General features: G+C 40.9%; 1 protein-coding gene across 38 annotated transcripts in view; it reads left to right on the top strand.

The window, feature by feature from the left end:
- The window catches only part of EPB41L3 (erythrocyte membrane protein band 4.1 like 3), a 268,058-nt gene that overhangs the window by 112,333 nt on the left and 128,367 nt on the right, over positions 1–27,358 (top strand). For 8 of the 38 annotated variants that reach the window (XM_077900059.1, XM_077900067.1, XM_077900068.1 and 5 more), the window contains one exon: positions 26,987–27,186. In XM_077900059.1, coding sequence (XP_077756185.1) covers positions 26,987–27,186 — 200 coding nt within the window. Of the gene's footprint in view, positions 1–23,647; positions 23,764–26,986; positions 27,187–27,358 lie in introns of those variants that run through there. The other 30 variants (XM_077900078.1, XM_077900080.1, XM_077900079.1 and 27 more) reach the window with 11 other exon arrangements.

The following is a 27,358-nucleotide window of genomic DNA, read 5'->3' on the forward strand; positions in this document are numbered from 1 at the left end:
GCAACTTGAAATTTGCTATATTATCAGATTTTTGTTAGGAAAATATGTGAAGATCATCATGATTTTCTACTTTGGATAAGCTGTTATTACTATAAGTTGTTATATCCTATACACATTGGGTCTAGGAATCTGAATATATGTGAAAAATGGCTAATGTTTGAATACTTAATATGTATTCATATGTGCCAGACTATAAATTATATGGATTATCTTATTTAATCTTCCTCCCTGGTGAGAAGACTCAGAGAGGTTAAGTGACTTACCCAAAGTTACACAGCTGATTAATTATGACCCCTTGAACCCAAACTGATTCCTTTGTCAGTTTATTTGCTGATGCTCTCTGTTGGACTGTGTCTCTAATAGGAGACTGATGAATGGTGTGAACAGTTTCCTGACATAGTCTCAGAAGAGATACTCCATAAGTATTTAAATGAGGAAAAAGTCTGGCATTTTCTAGGTCGCCACCTCCAGTTTAATCTGGCCATCCTCCCCTTATCTTTTTTCTAGCTCCTTCAAACGTAGCCCAAACACAACAGGCTTTCTCTTCTCTCGTTACACTAGACGTGGCTACCTCCAGTTCAGTCAATTAGGGTCAATAGGTTATGCTGCCATAAACCCCAAATCTCTGTGGCTTCACAGCAAAGATTCACTTCTTGCTTGATCTCTGTGTGCTCTGTGGTTTGACAGGTGGTCTTTACTCATAGTAATAACTGAGGGACCCAGACTAACAAGGACATGTGAACCTACTGAGTGCCTAGGACAAGGAGAACCAGAAATACTTGGGAGAGACCACTGTTAACTACCTCAATCACTAGACATGTTCCCCAACCAGGAGAACTTCCTACAGCACCTGAGTGGCTCAGCAGCACCCTTTCACTTGACCCACTGCCTTCGGTGGGTCCCCTCTCTGTGGAGCGCAGTCTTGTCCCTTTGCTGGTGGCTCCAGCATTTTTATTTAGGTGGGGCTTAGTCAGGTAGGCTCTTTGGGAATGTGGAGAATTAGAAAACCTCTCTGGCACCTGCACTTGCATAGCCAGCCATTTTTAACTCAAATATTTTTTGGCCTAGGGAGAGGTGGTTTATGGTGGAAGTTGTAACTGAAGGAGATAGTGGAGGAGAGCTACAGCTCCCCATTCTCCCTTTCAACCCCAGGTCTACTCCTAAACTCATTCTCTCCTCTCAAGCCACTGCAGTATGTCTAAAATACTTACTACTCCAAGTCTTAAAACCTCTAAATTGTTCTCTAGTACTCCTGATATGTATTGAGATCCCTTTGTGATTAGACCCTTGCCTGCCCCATTAGCCTCCTCTGTCTTACCATCCCCAACCCCCATACCCAGACTCAGACATTCTTTTCTCCACCTTGCTATATCTTCTTTGGGCCTCAGATTTTTCTTTCTCTTGAAGGGAACTCCTGGTCTGCCCAGTCAAGGCTGAGTGCCCCTTCTCTACATCTCCTAGCATCCAGGACTTCCCCACCTTTTGGCATTTCTCAGCTCTATTTCATAACTGTTTGCTTATCTGTGGCCTCTCTAGACCATGAAATCTCTGAGGGTGGGGATTTATATCCATGACTTTTTGTATGTCATTATGTCCCTAGCATTAATGTACTGTGCTGTGTCAGTTGAAGGAGCAACCAGCAAGGCAATAGAATCCAAGCTAATGGCCCTACAATTCCTCTTCTAGTTCTGTTCCTATTTTCTTGTGTTGCTGAATTTGACCAGAAAGTTCATTCTAACTCTGCCTCATCTCTTTGTCTTAGTGAAATCTATTCTGAAATATTGCTTTGTTCAGAAAACTGTGATTTAAGATACAGAGTATTGTTTATACATTAATCTCTAGCAAGGTGGCCCTCTATTTTTCAGCCCTATCCCTGGTGCACATTTCTTCATCTTCTTCTTCTTCTTCCTTTCTCTTTCTTCTTCTTCTCCTTTTCTTCTTCTCCTTTTCTTCTTCTCCCTCTCCCCCTCCCTCCTCCCCCCCCTTTTTTTTTAAAAGATTTTATTCATTCATTTGAGAGAGAGAGAGAATGACAGAGATACCAAGAAAAAGCAGGGAGCCTGATACAGGGGGGCTCAATCCCAGGACCCTGGGATCATACCTGAGCCGAAGGGAGAAGTTTAACGGACTGAGCCATTCAGGTGCCCCCTTGGTATACATTTCTATCCAAGAGGTGTTCTGTGTTCTAGTAAATGTAGAAAAGTAACCCCCCAAAAGCTTCAGTTTAGTATCATAAAGTAGAGATTACATATTTGACCAAAAATTATCTTGTTTGAATCGCTACTGAAAAAACAAAACAAAACACAGTAATCTGGGCCAAAGCCAAGTCTCCTCTCTTCAGAGATGGGAGAACCCAAAACTGGAGCCTTTGATTACCTTTGAAAGTAAGGGAACATTGGGTATACAGACAAAAGCCACAGCTATTAAAAGCAAAAATGAACTATTGGGACTTCATCAAGATAAGAAGCTTTTGCACAGCAAAGGATACAGTCAACAAAACTAAAAGACAACCTAAGAATGGGAGAAGATATTTGCAAATGACGTATCAGATAAAGGGCTAGTTTCCAAGATCTATAAAGAACTTATTAAACTCAACACCAAAGAAACAAACAATCCAATCATGAAATGGGCAAAAGACATGAACAGAAATCTCAGAGGAAGACATAGACATGGCCAACATGCACATGAGAAAATGCTCTGCATCACTTGCCATCAGGGAAATACAAATCAAAACCACAATGAGATACCACCTCACACCAGTGAGAATGGGGAAAATTAACAAGGCAGGAAACCACAAATGTTGGAGAGGATGCGGAGAAAAGGGAACCCTCTTACACTGTTGGTGGGAACTGGTGCAGCCACTCTGGAAAACTGTGTAGAGGTTCCTCAAAGAGTTGAAAATAGACCTGCCCTATGACCCAGCAATTGCACTGCTGGGGATTTACCCCAAAGATACAGATGCAATGAAACACCGGGACACCTGCACCCCCATGTTTCTAGCAGCAATGTCCACAATAGCCAAACTGTGGAAGGAGCCTCGGTGTCCATCGAAAGATGAATGGATAAAGAAGATGTGGTCTATGTATACAATGGAATATTACTCAGCCATTAGAAACGACAAATACCCACCATTTGCTTTGACGTGGATGGAACTGCTGGAGGGTATTATGCTGAGTGAAGTAAGTCAATCGGAGAAGGACAAACATTATATGGTCTCATTCATTTGGGGAATATGAAAAATAGTGAAAGGGAATAGAAGGGAAGGGAGAAGAAGTGTGTGGGAAATATCAGAAAGGGAGACAGAACATGAAGACTCCTAACTCTGGGAAAGGAACTAGGGATGGTGGAAGGGGAGGAGAGTGGGGGGGTGGGGGTGAATGGGTGATGGGCACTGAGGGGGGGCACTTGACGGGATGAGCACTGGGTGTTATTCTGTATGTTGGCAAATTGAACACCAATAAAAAATAAATTTATTATTAAAAAGAGTGGGATTCAAATCCTTTAACCATATCTTAGTATTAATTCAGCTCCGTTTTTCTACGGAGCTTTGGCAGGAGGTCAAATTAATTCACTTGAATGTCACATGCTATCTGTTTTTCCTTCCCTTATAATGGAAGTCCTAAAGTATATTAAAATCAGCAAAAAGTTCATAGCAGTCAAGAAGTGGGAGGCACATGGATGATAATCCACTGATTGCCTTTGGATTTATTGGGAATGAAGGTGTTTGATCAACACAAATGATTCCATTCTTTGTACTTTCATCGCATAACCAGTATCCCAAAATTTCTGAAATGCTGACTGGTTTTACTTGCAAAAAGGTACAACACTCAAGTATGGTTGGACAACATACAAGTATCTCTCTTTTGGGGAGATTGATGGCTCCAATAAGTTTTTTATTCCTCTCCTAAATGAATAGGCAAATGGGACTAGCACTTAAGTAAAAAAAAAAAAAAAATACTGTTATAAATTTAATAATTTTTATCAGACAAAATTTGAAGGTAATAGGGCATACTTTAAAATACAACTACTAGATTGATTTATTCAGTATACCTTTGCTGAACAAATATGTGATCTATGTGCTAGGCACTGGAATAAAAAGCTAAAAACTGGTCCCTGCTGAACCCTGAAGGAGAACCCATGGTCAGTTTGGGTGAGTAACAGGTAGGCAGTGTTGCTCGTGTCTAAGCATGCAAGCAATGCCCCTGAGAATTGGTCTTGGTTTTATGTAAGAGGTGAGGCTCCGTGTGGGTCCTTAAAGGAAGAGAATTGAAACCTCTGGACCCTCTTATCATCAAGATGAGGCACAGTGTATCAGACCATACCCCCTTGGACTACATGATATGGGGGCCCATTCATAGATACCCTACAGATGGTAGAAGTTCTCTAGGTCCACAATCCTAGTTCCATAACAAAATTATTCAGTACATGTGTGGTCATATCACATTAATGGCTTTCCAGATGTGCAAATGAGTTTTCAGAAGTACAAGCCATCAGGTATTATTTTAAAACTGATATTGCAATACTTGTTTTCCCAGGTTTCCATATTGAAATATTTCGTCTATAAGATGGGGGTGACACATGTGTTCTAGAAGTACAAGTACCTCCTGACCTGGATCTAGATTGATGTGAGCTATAGGCACTCATTTGTACATATTTAGCTATGTTAATAATTATAGTGTACAACACGTTGTTCGGTGGTAAAAATAAAAGTAGGCCAAATCAAAAGTGAGATATGAGAGTCACATCCTTAGGACTCAGCATATAACATAAAGACGTTATTGAATGATGGATTAAATGGATGATTATGAATCAAGGGTGATTATAAAGAGAACCACCAAAATAATTATCTTACATACCAAAACAAAGCAGAATAATGGCAAACAACAAAAATCCTATAAGAGAAATGTACAGTGCTTTGGGAAAAAAAGGCAAAGCAGAACAATTTGAGGAAGATTCCAGTTTCTTTGTGTGAGCTGGTACCTTTGGTTTAAGCACATCTGGTTAGAGGCCTGTGGACTTAACTTTTTGATCTCCTTCAATTTAACCTTTTAGATTAGTGTGATTCTAAGGTAGCAAACCATGAAATAGGAAAATTAATGTCTTCACTCTGGTTTCAATTTCCAACCATTTCTTTCTTCCTACCACATTTAACTATCTTCCCTCGGATCCCTGTTGTCCTGAGCAGCTGCCACTGACTCGAATCGCCAGGAATGGATTGGGCCCATTCATCTCCTCAGCTCAAGAAGATAAATGCTCACCAGGGGAGGGCATGAGGAGGCTGGTTTGGGCCAGAGGAGGAACTGAGCCCACTAGCCTCCTTAGAGGCTACTCCTTAATCCCCTAGGGTTTATTTTCTCATCCCAGAATTAAAGCATCCTCTCAGGCAAATGCAAAACCAGTTTACATGTTGGTGAAGAATTTCCCAGCATTATATGGTGCCCAATTATGGAAACTGTTGCTTCTGTTACTTTCAAGTATGTGTGCCTGACTGACCCTGAAGTCCGACCTCTCCTAGGTTGGTCTTTGTGACCCTAACAGGAGAGACTGCTCAGCGCTCCAAGACTGATGGCTTTGAGTAGAAATCTCTGAATGTCATCTTTATTCTCACAATTAAACACAGTATACTCGGGGCACCTGGGTGGCTCAGTTGGTTGAATGTCTGACTCTTGGTTTCGGCTCAGGTTGTGATCTTGGTAATGGAGCCCTTTGTGGGACTCCCTGCTCAGCAGAGAGTTGGCTTCCTCTCTCCTTCTCCTTCTGCCCCTCCCCCTGCACACACACACAAACTCTCTCTCTCTCTCTCTCTGAAATAGATCTTGAAAAACAACAACAACAACAAAAAACAACTGCTTTTCTATGTTTATGTGTAATCTTTGCTTAACTGCTCTAGGTGTTGGCATCAGACTTAAATAATAAGATCAAATAGATGTGATTCTGATTAGATGCTGTTATGTATAAGAAGAAGATACATGGTGATGGGGAATTAAGAGGATATGTGGAGAAAATAGAAAAATGGAAACAGGAATGAATACTTTCCAAAAGTTTTAGAATAAACGGAATTCCAGTGGCAGATAGATCTTCTGTAATGGATAATCTTAAAATATAGAAATCTTACTGTAGTGAATAGTTGTCTTTTTCCCCATCACCAGGGGAAAGAACATAGTTTGGAAAATGGAGTATGTTTGTTTTATCATGCCTTTTGGAAGCTAAATGAAGAAGATAATATTTATAGGATCAGATAAGGATTAGGGTATAGTTATTATGATTTTATTCTTGTGGTTTCTTGATACCCAGAAAATTTATTTTCGTCATCTTCCTGGTTAACCAAGGGCATCATTGTTCCATGTAACCTTTGTCAGAACTCTTTTTCCTTATCTCTCTCCTGAGAAAGCCCTGGAATAAGATAATTATCTCACTTGCTCTTTCAGCAGAGTTCACATAAGCACATTGCTTGAAATGGCAAGTCCATGGACATGGTAGCTGCTGCTGTGAGTTTTCTGACAGAGTGGCAAGGAGTGAGTCCAACCTGCCCCTTGATTTGGTTTATTAACTATGATTATATCCACACTGGCAATCCTTAAGGCCTATAAAGTTCTAAAAGAGGAGATAGTATTTCATAAGCTTTAGGAACTTTGCCCATCATCGTCAGATTTTAACATAATGTTCATTTTCCCCCCTCACTAATATTGGAATAAATTCTAGCCAGGAGATAGTAAAGAAAGGGATTGCTCCACTGGTTTAAAAATAGTCATTGTCCATTTCTTGAATGACTCCTGTGTGTGTTGTGCTCCATTAAATGCTACCCTATGTGCATTATTTTATTTAATTCTCAACTATCATAAGAGATATTTTAACCACATTTTACAACTGGTAGACATTTATTTTCAGGGAGTTTGAGTAACTTCAATTCACAGTGCTGGCAAGTGACAGCTAAAGTTTAAGACTTTGTCGGAGATCAGTGACTGATACCAACTGGCAAAAGTGATTAATGGCTCTTATTAATGTCTCCCACGATATCTTTACAAATAATGATCTTTTGGCTTTTATTATCAATCCCCTTTTGAAAGAGACGAGTCTCATGCCAAAATGTGAGACTGCTATATGCTAAATATAAGCTAATGAGGTTATCTTAGGCCTCTTGGATCTTACGCTGATGTTTTCCATGTCCTTTGGTCACTGTATTATTTGACAAGCCTGGACATGCTGTAGCAGAGCCTCATCATCAGGGAGACACCGCAGGGTCAGGAGAGGGGATGGATGGGTCATTCTTTGAAGTGCTTTTCTGGGTAATAGACACTTTTGCCTTTTTGATTTGACACCTAACGAAGTGCTCCTCTTTTAGGTAAATGTGGAGAAGGTGCTTTCTTCATAGCATAGGGGATAAGGTATTAATGTATAAGTACTTTTAATTCTGGCCCCACTCCCAGGGTGTGCTTGTGGCCTGGCTTTATTCAGCCCCAGTATCCAAACTGCCCTGCGGGTTCTGTGAACTTGAGTGTGGTTTGCAAGTAGTTCTTAGGGCCCAGAATATAGAGACCCTTATGCTCTCAGCTCAGTTCTGGAGAGGCCCTAAAGGAATCCATCCCAGTCGAGGGAACATCTGTGACTAAGTGTGTCTGGAGGCTCAGGCACTAATGCCCTGATTTCTAAGGCTATCAGCATGAGAGATAACAGTGACTGCTTTTTCTGATCAAGGACCTGGATGTTCCTTTCTCCTATAGTGGACCAAACCCTTTAGACCTTTGTCCTATCTCCTGTTCTCTCAAAGAATAGCCCAATTGGACGATTTCTCAAAAATATTCTGAGAAATTAATAAGGAAAGCACCAATAATAATAATCATCACAGTAATAGGAAAGCTATAGTTTATTGGGGATCTGTTACATGCCAGATGTTTTATATGTGTCATCTCCAGCCTTCAAAGGAGCCTTCTGGGGTAGATGTTAGCTCATTTAAAGATGAAAAACCTGATATTGGTAAGGTCACACTGTTCAGTTAATAGGTCATAGAGCTAGAATTCTAGCTCACTCCTGTCTGACATCGATGCCTAAGCTCTGTTCACCAGATCACACGTTTTTTGTGTTTTTTTTTTTTTTGTGAGAAATGATTCTAGGAATTTCAATAAACATGTTGATTGTAGTGCCATTTTGCCTAGAATGACTGTAACAGCACAATTTCAAATAGCATTTCAGGAATTTAGCAGGTGGGTGTCCTAATTCAGCAAGCATAATCTAACAAGTGCCTGTTAAGTGCCTGACACTCACTGCTCAAGGGCCTGGACACCCAAAGTGGAGTCCATACATTCAACAAATATTCATCGAGCACCTGCTGTGTGCCAGACACTTCTAGACAATGGAGTTGCTGGGGCTTGGAGCTTCCAGTGGGAGGAAGAGATAAAGAGCCACATAAATCAGTGAAATATTTCTTATATTAATGTAGTGATCATTGTTATGGAGAAGAACAGAGCAAGAAAGAAGGAGAGGTAGTGGAGGGGATTAATAGGGAAGGCCTCACGGAAGTGGTGAATTTGAGCAAAGACTTTAATGAGATGGGGGATTAAGCCAGGGAAGAACATTCTAGGCCGAATAGCAGGCCCTGGAGGGGAGTGTCCCACTATTTCAGAGGAATGATGGAGAAGTCAGCCAGGTTAGCCAGAGCAGGTAAGTGGGAGAGAAGTAGAAGACGAGGGAGCATTTGTGGATATTTTCTTATTTTTTAGGTGGAATATGACTGCAGTTTACTCTTCGTGAAGTGAGGAGTCATTGGAGGAGTTTGAGTGGAGAGGTGACATGATTTGCTTTATATTCTAAAAGGATCAACCTGGCTATTAATAGGCAAGTACAGAGATAGGGAGACCAGTTAGGACAGTCGAGTAACTAGCAAGCAAAGATGATGGGCTGGAGTGCTAGTGCTTGCTGTAGGTGAGGGTGTGGCAATAGTGGTGGATGGTTGGAGTGGCCATGAAGGTAGAGCCACAGGATGTACTGGAAAGTCTTAATGTGGACATTTCTGTTAGTTTTCGTGATTATATTTTCTTTGGCAAGAGACTTCCTGAAAGATGGCTTGGCCAGTGGGTAAGACTCAGGGACAATGTGGTTTAGGGGAGAAAACTCAGGAGTTCACTTTTAGTCACCTTAGATTTGAGATAGACTTCTAGCACAGACTGAGAGCAAAGAGCATCCCTTGCCTTTAAGAATCGTGTGTCTGGTAGCAGGGACACTCAGAAGCAAGTGTTTCTACAGATACAGTGAGATACATACAATGGTAGGAATGTGCACAGGCATAGTGGTCACTCAGCCGAGACTGTTTCTGGGAAGGTGGAAACAGCATCCAAGTGCAGGTGGGGTCAGATCCAAGTGTTGAAGCATAAGGTTCAGCAGTGCTCAGGGAAAGTGGGTGGAGTGGAAGCTTATAGGGGCAGCACACCTGGAGCCCTTGAAGCACATCCACACATCCTGGAGCTCTTGAAGAACGACAAGCCATTCAGTAGGTCATGATTGCCGAAGCTCCTGTTGTGAAGATAAAAGTGAGGCTTGAGAGTCAGGAAGGCTCAGGATGTGGCTGCCCTTCTTGTTGAGTCAGGGAGAAGAAAGGGATGGGGAGCTATGGAAAATACTTTAAAGCATAGAAAGAAATAGCCTCTCATTCCAAACTTGTCAAGAATCCAGCTAGGGACAAATACCAGTAGAAAACAATAGCAAGTAGGTTATAATCTGTGGCCTTATTTTGTTACTATTTTATACTCTTTTCATAAGTGATGTTTCTCAAGCTATAAAAATGCTATGTTCCTGATTCTCAGCTGGAATAGTAGAATTTGGTGAAAAGACACTTGAAATCTCTTGGCTTGAAATCTCTGTTGTTGGCTCCACTCTTGTCCTTCTCAGAGGAAAGTTCAGAAGGGCTGCCAGGATGAAAAGAATATGGTCAAGATGTTATCAGAAAAGGATATGACAGTCTGCTTGACCTCCAGAATTGGGTAAATAAGACATTTGGCCATGAGGGGCTTTTTTAAAAAAATAAGATTTTGGTGTATCTTTGGTGTATCTGGTACCTTTTTTGTTGGTGACCAGGATTCTGACTCACGGGCAAGTTCTCAGCAGTTTTTGTGTAATTGAACTGAAAGTGTTGGGTGAGAGCTAGTTGGCTGTCCAGGTTGGAGTTGCCACAAAGGCAGAAACTGAAGGTGGCCTGTGAATTATAGTTGGCAGGGTTTTATTTTCCCTCCTTTCTTCCTCTCTTGCACTATTCTTCTTCTCCCTCCCAATCGTCCTCTCCTCAGTGGAAACCCATTTCATTTTATTTTTTTTTTTTTATTTATGATAGTCACAGAGAGAGAGAGAGAGGCAGAGACACAGGCAGAGGGAGAAGCAGGCTCCATGCACTGGGAGCCCGATGTGGGATTCGATCCCGGGTCTCCAGGATCGCGCCCTAGGCCGAAGGCAGGCGCCAAACCGCTGCGCCACCTAGGGATCCCAACCCATTTCATTTTAAAAGAGGTACTCCCACTTTGGCATGATAGAAAATTAAAAATCTGAATTAAAAGAGGTACTTCCTTGGAAAGAAGAGAAAATACAGGTTTTTGGGTTTTTTTTCAACTTTGAGGAAATCGGTCTTCTCAACTTTACTTCAGTATAATCATCACTGATAGAGGTAGATAATGTTTCTACCAGTTGTTACTAAATATTCTGTTGGAAAGATTGAGCATGATGGAGACAGAATAGTATATCTATTTTGAACTATAGCTTATAACGAGTATTACATATTATTAAAGTGCAAAACATAGAGTCTGCATACATCTTTTGCATAAACCAGCAAAACCCCAAAATATATGTATACCCATGAAATGCAAAAACCAGCAGAACCGTGGACTTGATTTGGTGGCAGTAACCAAAATAGGCAGGAATTGATAGAGCCATGACCAGTGTCAGTGATTTGTTGTCATTTTTGTCTCCAAATGCAGTCAATTCATAGCTTTGGGGCTTTTAATTTCCTCAAAGAGCAGTAGTTAGCAAACTTTAGTGTAAAAACCCCTGGGTGCTCATTAAAAGTGCAGAAATGCTGTTCCACCATTCTCAATCCAGCCTGCATTTTAGAATCCCAGAGTAGCTTTTAACAACCTATGCCTGTAACCAGCCACCAAGGGATTCTGGGATGAATTGGTGGGGGAGGAGTCCAGGCATCTGTAGGCCAGAGGTTCTCAGCACCTGCAGCTAGGTCTGGGGAATATGCAGTTTTACCAGAGCCCCAGGTGATTCAGATCCACGTGGCCTGAGTCTCATTTTCTACAACCTTAAACCTTCATTGGTTTGTTCCATCCACTGAATGGTGGCACCAAGTTATATTAGTGGAATATAAATAGGTATTTCAGAAGTGTAATGTTAGAATTCTTTTTTTCTGTAAACAGTTTAAGTCAAAACATGGTCACCCAGCTAAAAGAGTATTTTTTTTTTTTAATATTTATTAGAGAGCATGGGGGTGGGGCAGAGAGAGAGAAGCAGACTCGCCACTGAGCAGGGAGCCCGATGCAGAGCTCCATCCCAGGACTCTGAAATCATGACCTGAGCCAACCAACTGAGCTGAGCCACCCAGGCATCCCTGAAAGAGTATTTTTAAAAAGGGATAAATATGTCTTTCCGAAGAGATATTTTGTTGATTTGTTTTCTTCTGCTTATAAGACATACTTTTGCAGAAAATCTGAAAAAGAGAGTCAGCCATCCAAAAATGATCACTCTTAATATTTTGGTTTATCACTTAAATTTTGTCTTGTCATCATGAGTCTAGACGGTGAATCCACAGCCTTTCCAGAGTTTGTAGTTAGCTGCTCCCCTCGCCAGTTGTATGGCCCCTACTGACAGTCTCTCATCGCTTCCATCAGGAAGAATGGCCTCCCTGCTCTCAGGGAATAGTCTAGTCTGTCCTCATCTGTCCTCCTCTGGATCAGAAATACCAATGAGTGTCCGGGAAACGATCTGCCCTGAATCTTTGTGACTCTTTCCAGGAAGGATGGAGTTTCACTGGTTAAACGTGTCAGAACCAACATCATCCTCTTACGGGTCCCAGGTTTGCTTTGTAACTTGTTCTCATTTTCTCTACCTGACTCTGCCCAAGTCCACTTTGGGGGAGCAGATGCTCCTTTCCCTGTCTGTTTGAGGACCCCTCTGAGCAGAAGAGTTTGAAAGCAAGGAATTAGCGTGGCTTCTTTACAGATAAAGCTTTCACGTGGACAGTTAGTTTACCCCCACTGTAAATGGACCGGTTAAAGGACTACATATGAATTTCATTGTGAAAAGCTTAGTAATTAAAAAAAAAATTAGCATAGGAAGTAAAGCAGGAATTGCTAGTTAAACCTTAAAAAAAAAAAAAAAAAGAACCTGTAAAGATTTTCTTGAGATGAACTGCATTTCAGCCTTTCAGTTGTTCTTCAAATTTATTTTTGTCTGTAGGGTTTTAAGTTAATCTTCACTGAACTGGAAATGTGTGTATTTAAAAATTGAAAGAGCTGTTTATTGGCTTAGTTGCCCATTAGAAAAAAGGATATAAATGGAATATCACACCTGTAGCCATTCAGTCATTTTTAGTACAGTGTGTGGGAAATTCAACCCTGGTAATCAGAATATCCGAAGGCACCTACAACCAGGGCTGTGTTTTCATCTACTGAGTCACCTCGGAGGTAGGAGACAGGATGGTGGCTGGGCTGGGCCCAAAAACTTTCATTATGAAGACTTTGAGTGGCAAACAGGGGATGCTTTTAGCACTTCAGGCACCCAGTGAACAGCCCTGGAATAAGGAATCCTCGTTATCAGCACCTTCAGAAAATGTGATGAGGCACAGTTCTCAAGCAGCTCATTTGTGTGCCAGTGAGATCTTTTAAGAACATTCTTTGTAGTCTTCATCCATTACCAGCCTAGAGATAAAAGCTGATGCATTACAGTAAAGGCAGGATAATTAAAAGCTTGGCCTTGCATTTGTATTGACGGATGAAAAAATATCAGTCTGTCAAAACCCCAAAGTATAGGAGGATCCAGACTGCCAGAGGAGCTCCCATTTCTTCTCTTTATAGGACTTGTGATAAGAGTCTGTGAATGCTTAGTTAATTAATTGTGGGGTGGCAGAGATGCCGTGCTAACTTCAGGAAACACCAAATTCTGTTAATTTGGTTTTGGAGTACAGAAATGTCCTAGAACAGGTCAAGATTAAAATGGGAAACTGATCAAATTTAGCATCTTCTGTGTGGAGAAGCTGAGAGCTATTAACGTATATTCATTTCTGTTCAGTGCGATAGTCACGGTACCGCAAAACTGCCAAAGGCTTTAGGAAACAGGCTGAATTGGGTTTGATTTTCCAAGACCACATTTGTAGATCTGTGACTCGGCACACTTGGGTGAAATGAGGCTAATGTTTGCAACCCCTTCATTCATTTATACTTTTAATGACCACTAGGATGCCAATAATGGTTACTTTGTATGATTTCATAAGTGCTAAATGGCAGCAATAATAGAAGGCCTAGAATTTTCCCATATATTAGATTTGAATCATTTTTCTTAGAAATAGAAATGCCTTTTTCCACCCCATTTTTCTATCTTGATTTAATCAACTGTGATTCCTGTTGTGTGAGTCTTCAGGACTCATCTGAAGATTTGTATTTGTAAAGATAGAAATATTTCCAGGCAGCCTACCTTTCTGGGTTTTGAAAGGTCCCTTTCCTCCCTTGTTTTCTTCCTCTCACACTTACCCCCTGTCCTCCTGGGGTCTGGTTTTGGGTGCCTGCATGAAGCCTGCTGTAAGGAGTGAGCCACAGGGAGAAAAGCCGTGAGGCCTGCATGCAGTTACAGAAAACGGACAGGCCAGATCCATGTCCTGCCGTTCATCTGAATTTACAGGGCTCCCAGATAGAAGTGAGACACGCCTGTCTGTCTTGTATTTATGAAACTCAGAAATGCAAACTGATCATTCACGATCTGTCTGCCATCCATTTGTATGCACCATTTCTCTGGACAGACCCTGAAGGACAGGTTATTTGTTCTTTGGTCATTTTGAGACAGCCATTCTTCCTGCTTTGGCTGTCCTCAACCCTCTGCTATTGACACCCATAAAGAGAAACCTGGAGTGTGGATTCTTGGCCGATAGTCCCAGATGTCAGAGGCTGTCTTGCCCCTCACTAAGGTGCTCAGGTTGGAAGTCTTTGCCATGACCTTTCCCTTATTTTTAAAATAAATGGTTCTGTGGGAGAGAGACCATTTCAGAAAGTCGGAGAGTTGTTTGCTGATAGATGACTGTATGGAATCTGACTCTGTTTTAATTTATTCACTGTCTCTATGGTTCACACCTCATTTCTCACAGATGCAGAGTCAGATGTTGGGTAATAGAAAAATATGCTCCCGCATTAAGGTGCCAAAGATATCTTTTTGCTAATACATTCTTTCCAGAGATAGAATTGGCCAACAGTGCAGAAGAAATATACTATCTCCTTTTCTCTCTTTTGATTTTAGCTGTGAAATTCTTGAAAAATTTTAAACAGTGGCGTTGGACGTTTATACACTTGAAACGTATGTTATTGGATTCTTGTCAACTTGAGGCCTTCCACCAACAACACTTGCAGAGTTGAAACTGCTTAAAACCCAAGGCTTGTCCATTTGAGACTTAAATTTAGCCACTATCAGTAGAAAGTTATAGTTAGACATCTTAGAAGCAGAGTCAGTACTATTCACATTTTCTCTAGAAGTGGCGATCATTAATTTTTGGTTTTCCAGAAATAAAATAGCAACCTGGGACAGAATCCTAAAGGCTCATACTAGATTACAAACCTCTCTTTATTAAGGAAGAAACAAGTACTGTCATTTTTATATATATATATATAAAATAAAGTAGTAGGAAAACTAGTCTTTAAGACAAAATATAATTTTATAATTTATTATTTGACTTATGTTTAGTAGAAGTAAAAGCATATTAGCAATATGGAATTATAGATGATCATATAAAATAATAACCTGCAAAAGTTGTCCAGTTATGGAATAAGAAGTTAAGAGCAGATTTTATTGGTGTATACAATAAACTTGTATGGAAGAAAGAGCTTTTGCTCTTAGAGGCAGAAACTCAGATTGAACACTTGTCTCTGTGTTTATTATTATGTGACTTTGGGCAAGGTAGGCATGAATCTCGCTGTACCCACCTGTCCTGTGGGCCTAACATCCGCTTCAGGGTGGGCAGAGGAGAGCTTCTGTGAGAGAACATAGGGAAGGAGCTTAGTACCATGCACCTGTGGTGCCCTGCAAACAACTTGCCTTACTTTCTCAAGCACCATACTCTGTTAATTTAAAAAAGTGAATGAAAGCACAAAAGGTTTATGAGAAATTATTTCAGTGTCAAACTCATGAAGATCCTATGCATTTTGGAAATTTTCCTTTTAGGAAGCCACATAAGGCAATATTTTATAATATTTGTGAAGTGTTCAGTTAAGTGAAATGCTATGTTTGAATTATGATATACGTGTTTAGGACATAATGACAGGTTCTTCCTAAGAAAGTGATTTATGTTTAACAGAAAGTGGAGCTAATAGTTGCTATGGTTAGTTTATTCCCTCACAGTTTCTAGGATTCGGTTTGCCATAAGGGCTAAACACTCTGCTCTTTCCTTTGTATTTCATTGATGGTCTGAAATTTCCGTTTTGATTTAATTTTTTGCTTAAAACCTCAAGAATACTATGGGAATGCCTTTGGCTAGAGGAAATGAAGTCATAATCCATTCTGAACTTAGTTTGGTGATAGGGAACACTAATGAATGGCTATAAGCATAGCTATTAGGAAACAATTCAAGTATTCATGTTAACTCCTGAAAATTAATAGATATTTGGCAATTTCCTATCCCAGGAACAGCTCTGTAGAGTCTTTTCAGTGGATATCAAATAATACATTAAAATGCTTGTCAGGAGGTGCCTGGGTGGCTCAGTGCGTTAAGCATCTGCCTTCGCCTCAGGTCCTGGGATTGAGCCCCATGTCTGGCTCCCTGCTCAGCAAGGAGTCTACTTCTCTCTCACCCTCTGCCTCCCCCCCCCCCCACCCCCGACCACTGCTTGTGCTCTCTTTGTCTCTCAAATAAAACCTTTAAAAAAAGATAAAATGTTTGTCAAGGTGACAAACATGTAAATACATAGTGCGGAAACAGTGCCCTGTGTTTTGTTTTTATTTATTTATTTATTTATGATAGTCACAGAGAGAGAGAGAGAGAGAGAGAGGCAGAGACACAGGCAGAGGGAGAATCAGGCTCCATGCACCGGGAGCCCGACGTGGGATTCGATCCTGGGTCTCTAGGGTCGCGCCCTGGGCCAAAGGCAGGCGCCAAACCGCTGCGCCACCCAGGGATTCCCTGCCCTGTGTTTTGTAAGGTGGCTTGCTTCTACATCCATCCCAGAGCAAGATAGAATTCATGTACGGACAATTAGAAATTTAAATAAAATGCTTTAATATCATCAGCGGGATTCTTGTGTAAAGCCTGTAAAACCTCTACTGGCACCTCTTCAGATTCCCGATAACAACAGCATCTCAGGGGTGGTCATGTTAAAGTTTCATGGAGACTAAAATTCTCTGCCAGGTTATGTGTGAAATGAGCATATAGGTACAAATGGCATTTGGCCATTAGCTAGGTTCTCAGATCAAGTCTAGAAACATTCTGTACCCAACAGGCCAAAGCTCTTCCTGTTAATCTGTTTGCTTTTTTTTTTTTTGAAACTGGAGCTGTCACCACCAGAACACATTCAATTGTAAGTAAAGCCAGGCATTGCTTCTCACCTGAATGAGATGTTTTTAAAAAATGATTGCTGATGGTGTAGGATTCACAGATGATTTCCCTTGTTGAAGGTGATGGAACACCGCCTGGAGGAATCATGATGGAAAACTGATGTGTTGTTGGCGGGCTCCCTCCCTCTTGGGGAATGCATTCTTTGCAATCTTTTAACTTACTTAGGGATTCTCGTGTTTCTAAGAGACCTAATGCCTAGCTGCCTGCACAATCCACTTCCCCTCTCTTCTCAAAGCTCCAGTCAGAGCTTCAGCTGGCACTAGAAGTGTGCTCCTCCTCTCCATCTCCTCTCCTGCTCCAGCTTCTCATGCCCGACTGTTGCCATAGCCACTAACTGCTCTTACTCCTTCGGTCAGAGGCCAAAAAGGTCTTTTAAGAGCATCAATAAGACCTGACCATTCCTCACCTTGAAATGCTCCATTGCATTTAAAATAAAATCCAAAAAAAAAAAAAAGAATAGAATAAAATAAAATAATAAAATAAATAAAATAAAATAAAATAAAATCCAGCTGCGTAAATTAACTTTACCAAGACCCTCACCATCTGGCCACACTCATATTTTCTACTACATCATATGCTGTTCTCCCTTGTACCTGCTGGGTCCCAGCTACCTCTACCTACTTTTCATTTCTTGACCACACCACGCTTATTCTGTTCTTTGGGCCTGGACACTAGTCTTTCTGGAAGGTGTTATCCCAACCCCTGTATCTTCACAGCAGATGCTTCTCGATGTCAGAATGTTGGTTTAAATATCCCCACCTTAGAGAAGCCCTCCCCACCACCCAATGGAGGCAGCCACCTATCTACTTTGGGTTGGATTATCTAATAACATCTATCTGTAGCTGGCAATTTCTTTTTTCCCCTTCGGTTAGAACATAGGCTCCACTGGAGCAGAGACCCATTTGTCTTTATCTGATGTATCCCCAGGCCTCAAACAGCTATTCAGGAAATGTTTGTTGAAGAATGTAGGAAGAAATGATGTAGCCAGTGTTTCTAACCTTAACTGTAAATTTCCAAGCATAAGTAAAAAAAAAAAGTTGGTGAGTGCATGCAGCCTGTGCCATTGCCGTGAATGTACACTTTGCTTTAAGATAGTGTGCATTCAGTGCGTACAATAGAGTAAAACAGACTCTCAGACCCATAGGCTCTCTGCCCTAGCCTCTGGAGTTTGGGAAGCCCAGTTTGGAAACTTAACCTCTTTAATCAGAGTGATCATAATGCAGATGTCCTAGAACAGAGCCTGAACTGGGTCTTCGGCCACCCTCTCTTATTGATTTAATTTGCAGGTGGCTTGTCCCCTCAGGAACCTACGTCTCCTACAATTAGTGCTGCCACTGATCTCTGTTCTTTACTAATACAAGCCCCCATATATAGAGCAGTCAGCTGATTCCTTGGTCTATTGAAAAGTATTTAAGGGGCTTGTGGGAACAATCAGATATTCTTGACATATCAAAGATACGTGGATTTTATGCCCTGGCCTTTGGCTCCGGTTGGATCAGGAAATATGAATACATATTGATAAGGTGGACATCATCATCATCATCATCATCTCTGTCTATATTCTAAACTGCATGTTAATTTTTCTGCTTACACGTAGCTGTAAACAGTTTTGAGTTCGAAAAGCCAAAGGCTTACCAAAAATAAAACCAAGTTTTTCCAACGTATTGTGTAAACTAAGCGTGTTTCCTTCAGCTTTTTTGGATGACCTGGGTGAAGTACTGCTAAATTGTAATTGGCTCGATTAAGGAAGCCTTCCGCAGAGGTGGGGTGGTGGGGAGGCCAGCTTTCTCACTAACATACTCAGGACTGCCTGCCCTGATTGCATTATGCCCTCGGGGCCCAGTCCTTCAGATCAGTATCCGTCTTCTTTTATCTTAAAGGACAGAATTTCCGTAGATTTCATGCTGTTAATACAACAGTATCTCCGGCCCTCAGGAATCCTAGAACTTCAGAATTTTAGAACAGAAGAGAAGACAGATTCCATTGAGGTCACGGAGCGTGTGGCCTGCTTGAGGCTGGTCTGTGCCCTTCTGCCCCAGCAGGGTGCCTCTCCTCTACTTTGACTTATCCCTCATTTCCTTTTATCTTCCTGAAGTAGCCTGTGATTTTTTTCCCCATGCACTCAAAGCTTAAAAGTAGTCATTTCACTTGAGACAGAAGGTTAGTGATTATTTCTCCATCTGAGAAGGGTTATTTCCCGTGGAAGCTCTCTCCGCCCCTGCAGAAGTGTGGAAAGCCCTCTTCTCTGGCCTTGCTTCTCACGTCCGGGGCGCTGTGGTTGCTTTGCTTCTCTGAGTCATCTGTCAGAATGTACACCCCTTGAAGCAGGGAACTGTAGCATTTTGTTTTGTTTTGTTTTTGGTCTTGTTTTTGAAATCCCCGTCTCTGAATTGTAGATATCCAGTGCTGTCATGAGATCTTTGTCTCAATAATGATGGATCTTGGTAATCCTCAGAAGGTTTACAGTTGTCATTGTGAAAGTAATTTTTGAATGGTCATGTCATCTTCATTGAAATTCCAGCTTTCTGCTTCTGTAAGCCTAAAGGCAGCCAACAGGATGACTCTTACTGGCTTATAAGAGTTGAAGTCAGTATGGCCAAAAAGCTTATTTGAAAACAAAACTATCCATCGTCCCTGCGGCTATTTAGAAACACTTAGCATCTCAACTCTCTGTTGTCAACTTTTCGAAGATACTTGGTAATGACCGGGCCTGAATTCCACTGTTTTGTGCTTTGAGGAGTAACTGGTCCACTGCTGCCCCATCAAGGCCTCCTTGCTTTTTCATATTAGTCTAATTTTAAGCTGAAACCATAAAGAAGTCCAGCTGACCCCTCCTGATGTTAGTCATCTTTGTGGCCATTAGGGTGGTGGTCTCTATAATGCCACAGAGGCTCCTTAGCCTGATCACACAGCCTTGTAAGACCTGACTTCTGCTTGGCTCGTCTCCTCACCCCTTGTCCCTCCCCACACGCCCCTTATATTCCAGCCACAGCAGACTGCATGCTCCCTCACAAGTAAGTGTACCTGATTTTTCACACTGCTCTGCCCTTGTCTGATTGGTAACCTCAGTGGAGAGCTCTCCGCTGTCTTCCTTCTTCACGCACAACTCAAGAGGTGCAGTAGACTGGCGTGACACAGACTGACTTGGGAGTAAGGAGAGGGGTGCTGTTCCAGTCCCTGGCATGAGGATCTGAACAGATGCAAGCCTCCCACAGAAGTGGGGAAGACTGGCGGGCAGGGGGGACAGAGCATGGGGGCATCGAGGGTATGGATGGAGAAGCGTTCAGTCCAGGTGCCTCTGAGTTATCCAGTTAAGCGAGGTGGGGAGTTGAATTGTATATATGGATCTGCAGCTCAGAGAGGTTCCAAATCCAGGAACTTCTATTTTGGAGTTGTCATTATATTTGAAATGAAGTGGAGGAGCTCTCCAAGAAAAGAGGGTTTGAAGAGTGTGATGGACTCTTAGAGAGCTATCAAATTTCAAAAGAGAAGAATGAGAAACAGGCCATGAAGAGGCAAAGGGAGATTAGAAAGAGTAGCTGGAATAGATAGAAGGAAAATCAAGAGTGACCAAAGCAGAGAATTCAAAGATGAGAAAGGATGTCACCTGGGATTGATTGGCTCGTAGAGAGTCATTGGTAACCTTCGTAAGGTGTTCTAGAATAACGGGGCACTCTCAAGAGTGACTGGGGACAACACCAGAAGACCATTCCTTCCCTAGTGAAGAGGCGGGACCATACCTCTACTGGAAGATGGGATGAAAGGCATAAGAGTAGAGTGTGAGTGAGCCCAAGAATAGGCTGCTTGTTTCCTGTGATGTGATTTTGGTTTTGGTTTTTTAAGATGGATGATAGTAAGGCTTTTCTTCTTCTAATGCAAATAGTCAGAATCTGATAGAAGGGCCATGGGATATTACCGTCTTGTAGTTTGCTCACAATTGGTGGTGGGTATTATTCCACAGTCACAAGTATTGATGTATATATAGGTTTACTAGCCTCTTTTCTCCTATGAGTTTATACTTGAAATATAAGTGGAAAAAATTTGCTTTTTTTAAATCTGTCCATTTTAGCCTAACATCCCTGAAAGCAGGTAAATGGCATAAAGGGTTGTATTTGTTTGTTTGTTTAAAACAAAATGCTTGGTTATTCAGTAGGAATCCTGTTTTATGTATAAATGATAGAGATTTACATTGAGCATTTTCCTGCACTAAGTCCTTGCTAGGTTGGTGTCTTTTAATATGACTGAATTTTAATGTCAGCAAGAGAGGGAAGTAAATTTGAATAGAGAAGCTAATTAAGCAGTCATTTAGTTAGGAGACAGAGATTTTAAAATGCTACTTTTAAAAGTGGAAAAGATGAGGATGAAGTGACTTTTCGTCTACGGAATAGAAAATTAGAGCTTGAAAAGGAACAAAGGCATGACCAATTTTTGTAAGTGAAAGCGGTCTGGCGATTGGGACTGTGACTTCATTTATACCTGCACAGGGCCTCTGTGAGAGCTCATCGCCATTCCTTTTGCTAGTCATTTACTAAATCTATCCCTGGGAGAGGCATAATGAATACAGTTCCTGTTTCTTGAAAAGATGGAGGATTCCTCCTGTCATCCCACAGGAATACTCAAAGTCCTTACCCCAACTTTTAGGATTCAGAGGTTCTGGCAGTCCAAGGCATTCATTCATTCATCCATTCATTCATTCATTCATTTATAGCTTAAGCAGACCACGGCTGATACTGTAAATTTAGTTTGAAAAGAAGGGGCACAGTTTAAGTCAAAGCATTTTGTGTTGCTTTCTATTTGGAATTGCAAGTGACAATGTTCACTTCCAGTAACAGAAATCATTGATAGCTATGTTTAGTCCCAAGTGAATATATCAGAAGAGGGGGCATTGGAAAATAGTAGTCTTTAGTGAGCTGGAAGGGGAAATATGCAACTTTAAGTGGCAAGGGTGATCCAGCAAAGGAAGGAGTGAGCATAAGAAAAAAGAAAAACCAAAGCAATGCAAATATCCTACAGATCCATTTTAAGAAAATGTTCTGGCATTTGGGTACAAGACTGGAAATGCACACTGTAAAATTAGGAAAATAATGAGTTAAAGTTAGAAGTACTATATTTATGCTTTTCGTTGTTTGCCATTTAAAAATCAATTTATCACTTGCTTGTACTGGCATGTGGGTAGGGGGAAGAAGACTTCAAGAGTCTTGAAACTGAATTTACTAATGTAGGCTGTCGATGCTGTTTTCTCATAGGCACACTCTGAACTTATGCCCTTTTAGGTATGTGGAATTATTGATTCTAGTGAGATTCTAGAATTTAATAGCATTAGGTTTTAAGGTTTATTACTGTACTATCCCTCAGCAGCAATGAAAGTTTTATTACAATTAGTCAAGAAACAGCAATGATTTTCATTCATTGTATTATGCATGTGCTGGGGAATATAATATACTTAAATATTTGACAAGTGCATAGGAGTTTATTCAGGGTTTGAGGTTCTGTGATTTATGTGATCTATGATAGGTAAGAGATTATATGGTATATCTGTAGGTAGAAATAATGGTAGGTTATTTTATTATTTAAATAGTTGATAGGTGGTTGCTGGGTTCCATTTTGCAATTTTATTCGGCTTTTGTAGAGCTGACTCTGCCTTAGGGACAAGTCATGAAATCAAAGAGAAAAGCAGGTAGCAAAATGGTTTCATGACCAGAATAATAACACTGAAAATTAGGATGTCCTTGTACTAATTTTTCTCTTTTATTTAGTTCATGTTTAGAAAGAGGCTAAGGTCATGTGTTTAGAAAGATTCCTATTTTAACACATATTGACAACTTTTTAAAGTTTAGAGTGCGTTGATGTGTCCACACAATATTACAACTACATTTGTGTAAAAACTCTTTATGTTTACAAAAAATGATGAAAGAGATGACAGACTTCTGGCTTAAACTGTCAAAAGATGTGCAGTTTAGTATCTTTCACTCCCTTCCCCACATGCACATCACTCAGTCATCACTAATTACTAGGCTGAACCCCTTGTTTCATGGAACAGGAAGCAGGAGACAAATCAAGTCCATTATCCAGGCTCACACATGACAACTTATTTGCTACTAATTATTTTCATGTATTAGGTCTATAAAGATTATACACAGATTTTAAAGTGAAATGAACTAAAATGTTTAAATTTTGAGATACAATTCTGGTTCTGCTTCTCTAACCATTTTGACAATAATTATTACATTAGAGCTATTATTTGAAACACACATAATAGACAATCTTAAATATGATATTCATAGAAAATAGATACTAAAGATATCCAGCATTTTAAAAATATGATTTATATGTAAGAACTGCCCTATCTGAGAAGAAAATTAAGCATCTTTTTAAAATGTACTTTTTCTAGTAGTCGTTTGCATTTTCTTTTTTGATTTTATGATCTAGTGACACTTTAGTTTCTCTTATAGATTCTCTAAACCACTTAAACATTTTCTGAGTTTTTGGAAAACGCTTTGGCCTACTGGTAAAAGCATTAGCATGTGATCAGACCAATAGCATCGATTACCTTGTAGGGAGATTTCAGCTCTGAAAGTTGTAACTGAGTTCTGTTTTCCATTAAACATAGAAATGCCTACTTTTTGCTCACTCGAGAGATTTTACAATGGTTAAAGACTATAAGGAAGAGTTATTCCACATTCACATAGATAGATATGATAATAATGGGGTTGATTTTATTATTCTTCAAATAATTATTCAAATACCTACTATGGTCTAGGTACTATTTTGGTATTAGTACCACACATAGAATGTAAAAAGGGACTGCCTCTCAAGCTGACACTTGAGGAATGGGGAGTTGGCCACTTGAAGAGCAGAGGAAAGAATGTTCTCACAGAGAACAGCGTCTAAAAACCCTGGAGGCAGAAAACCTTGCTGGGCTTTGCAAACCAAAAGGAGATCACCTGGCCTGATTGTAGTGGGAGAGAAGGGTAAGCAGTGCCCCTGGGCATGGGTAGGTTGCTGAGGCCTAGGCATGTGCTTGATGGCCATGGCAATCAAGAGCTTGGATTTTTCTTTAAGCACTTCAGAAAGCTATTAACATGAGTGCTACGGCTAGATTTATGAAGATCAGAATAGAGGTGGGCAGGAATGGACAGAGAAGAGGAGGTTTATTAGGGAGTTCAGGAAAGAAATGATAGCTTGCATAATGGCAGGGGACTAATTAGAGATCTGTTTTGGAAATATATGTTTTTATATAAGTATGTATGTGTAAAATTATATATTTTACAAAATATATTTTGCAAAACTTTTTGTCCTGTAATAGAGAAAGTAAGGAAAAGGAAATGTCAGGGCTCATTTCTGGAATTCTGGCATTGTCATTTATTGGGATGAGGAAGAGGAGGGTGGGGAGGAACAGACTTGGGAGAGAAATATCTAGAGATACTTGTGAGCTACCAGTGAGGAATGTCAAGTGGGCATTTCAGTTTTAAACCTCAGAACAGAGGTTCAGACCAGAGATTTAAGCAGTTGGCTTCTGGAAAGTATTTAAAGCCCTGAGAAAGTATAGCATTAGATAGAGAGAAAATGTCAAGTGAGGAGAGATCCTGAACCGAGTTTTCCAGGAGATTCTCACATACAGAGGTTGGATAAGAAGCAGCCTGTGAAAGAGAATGAGGTGTAGCCTGAGAGAAAACAGAAGTAGGAGGGTGGAATCCCCAGGGAAGGCAACGGGCTGTCAAGGAAAGCCTTATCACCTGGGCTGGGGCTGCTAAGAGGTGACATGAGATGAGGACAGACAAGAGTGGGTAGTCCATGGCATTGTTCCCCCTCAATATGAGAGTCCTTGCAGTGAGAGGAGAGGGAGGAAGTAGAAGACAGTAAAAGTCAACAAATTTTGGGGGGGAAGTTAGGAGTAGAAAGAGAAGAAATATGGTCATAGCTGATGCAGGATGTGAGATCCAGGGAGGGCTACTTTGTTTTACTGAGATGAAAACTGCTAGAGCATGACTATATTTTGGTAGAATTTTAGTCTGAAGAATATGTATTAGATTGGCCCCGAGCTAGTAGTGATGTTCAAAGAAGACAGAAACGGATTTCTGCCTCATGGAACAATCCAGAGTAGCTGAGCTGTGCTCCATGAGTTCATCCAGGGGCCCAGGTTGAAAGGGGTGGCGCTGGCATCCTCCTGAATTTGGGGCCTCCATTACTGAGTCTGTGGTGACCATGTCAATCATTTTTTCCTAGCCAATGAGAAAAGGAGGCTTAGGGCGAAGGTCCTTGCCTTTATGAAGATGACCTAAACACTGGATACATATTCTCTCTTTTCTCATTGGTCCAGACCTCATCACATGGCCTTAACTCATTGTCGTCTCAAGCTGGGTGGAGGGGTACCAGTTAAAACAAAATTTAATTACTAAAAGGAAGATGGAGAAAATGGATTCTGAGCAAAGCCCATTTCTTCCACTCCTTGGGGTGAGAAAGGGCATTACAATATATTTATTTCTGTTTCTAAACCATGGGCAGTGCTTGACTTGTATTTGGTACTTAACTGAGAGTTCAGCAAGTTGAATTGACTATTAAAATTAACCCTCTTCCTTCTAAAAAGTCAAATTTGATTATAGGCTCTGAATTACACAATACTGCCACCTTTCCTCCTCTCCTCTGCCTTTTCTGTGGACCTAACACTTTCTAGTAAAAGCATACAGACAGGAATACAGTATTTACTTTCAAGATTTGCTTAAAAATCTAAAATGTAAGAGGAAAAAAAATTTGCTAGTTTTGTTTGGATCACTATCTTGTTCAGTGTTTGGTCTTGATGTTTACATATGCTTTGGGCAACTGAGCATATACCAAGTTGATATGTCTTTTATTCAATAGAAAGAATAGCTGGTGATTGTAAATAGTAACCCTCAATAGAAAATGTGGATGTAGCATTTAGTTTATAACATGGATTGGTATTTGTATGTTCCCCCTTCTTTCAAGTTATCAACCATATTCTGGTATGTATTGTAAAGATAGGAACTAAATGGTGATTTTATTGTGGAGTAGTATTTTGCATAACTTTGTATTATACTAATGGGTGTATCATTTGCTTAAAGTATTACACTAGCTCTTTGTTCCTGATATTTTTACCATAAAATTAGAATTAGGAAGGGAAATCATATGACAGTCTGGGATATTTGTTTTTGAGATATTTACCCTAACTTGAGATAAGAAATTACTTGAAATGACACGGTAGCTCCTGGCATAGCTCCTGTCTTGTTGTTTCGAGCAAAAAAACAGCTTTAAGCATTAGTAAGGGGAGGAAGTAGTCCCCAGAAAATAAGTTCTTTGGATATGGTCAAGTTCACTTCCCTTGTTTGACAAATGTAGAAACTAAGGCACAAAATACCTAAGTGTCTTGACTTAAGCAAACCATTACAAGATGGTGGTTATGTTTTAGAAGGTGTTTTTTGGGTGTAAGAGAAGATTATTAAGATCTGTTGTTTGAGTCCCTTATGAGCTGAGTCCCTTGAACTGCCAGGGGGAAACAGGAGGAAGCCAGGAAGCAGCTGTGAATTTTCACTGGTAAAGGAAGGAAACCTAAGGCTCCCAGCCCCCCACCCCCACCCCATGGCTTGTCCATTTGGGGACAGGTTCCACCTCATGGTCAAAGCCTCCACCTTAGTTGTCACTGTTCATTCAAAAGGATCTCACAGGGTTCTGAGAAACCAGAGGAAGGGTACCACCTGCCCATGGAAGAAAGGATAGATCCAGGTGTTCTTGAGGCAGAGCAGGGGCCCTTTGTAGAGATAGGGAAGGAGAAAGAATATCCGCTTCCATTATTAGATCATCCTTCCCAGAGATTAAAATATAGATCCAGCTGATGAAGCAGATTCATTTTTCTGAAATTAAATGTCTAAGTTATGTAATTATTATGACGTTACTTTAATGTCATTTTATGGCCATCTGTGGCGAAATCTAATAGGAATAAAACCTGTGATCCTTACAAATAAATTTTGACTTCTAGTTAAATGTTAATTTTGAACCATCTTTGTGGTCAATGTAAGTCGTCTATTGGATGGGTGCCCTAGGATTGTGTTTTGATTGCATACCTGTTTCCCTTTTTTTAAACTGTGGTCTTGTGCAGCCTTTCATGGTAGCATCCTAGTTTTTGTGCCCAGGGAAGGTAATTACACCAAGTGATGGGACCTTGCCATTTTCTGTTTGCAGAACAATCAACCATGACGACCGAATCTGGCTCAGACTCGGAATCCAAGCCGGAGCAGGAGGCCGAGCCCCAGGAGGCAGCCGGGGCGCAGGGTCCTGTGGGGGCACCACAGGGGCCAGGGCCCGAGCCTAGTGGGGAGGAGCAGCACCAGGTCCTGGAACAGTTCGAGGCTGCGGCACACAGCACCCCAGTGAGGAAAGAGGTGAGCCCTGGGACCCTGGCCACCACCACCACTCCCTACTCCCTGCACCTGCTAGCATCACCCAGAAAACCAATGAAGGAATGTTTACTGATCTTTTCCAGGGTCTGAGTCAGCCTTGGTCTCTCAGCGCTAGAGGGAACTATGAGGGTTCATGAGTTTCCCCTTTCTGGTC

This window comes from Canis aureus, chromosome 6 (assembly GCF_053574225.1).
Source record: "Canis aureus isolate CA01 chromosome 6, VMU_Caureus_v.1.0, whole genome shotgun sequence".
Taxonomy (NCBI): Eukaryota; Metazoa; Chordata; class Mammalia; order Carnivora; family Canidae; genus Canis; species Canis aureus.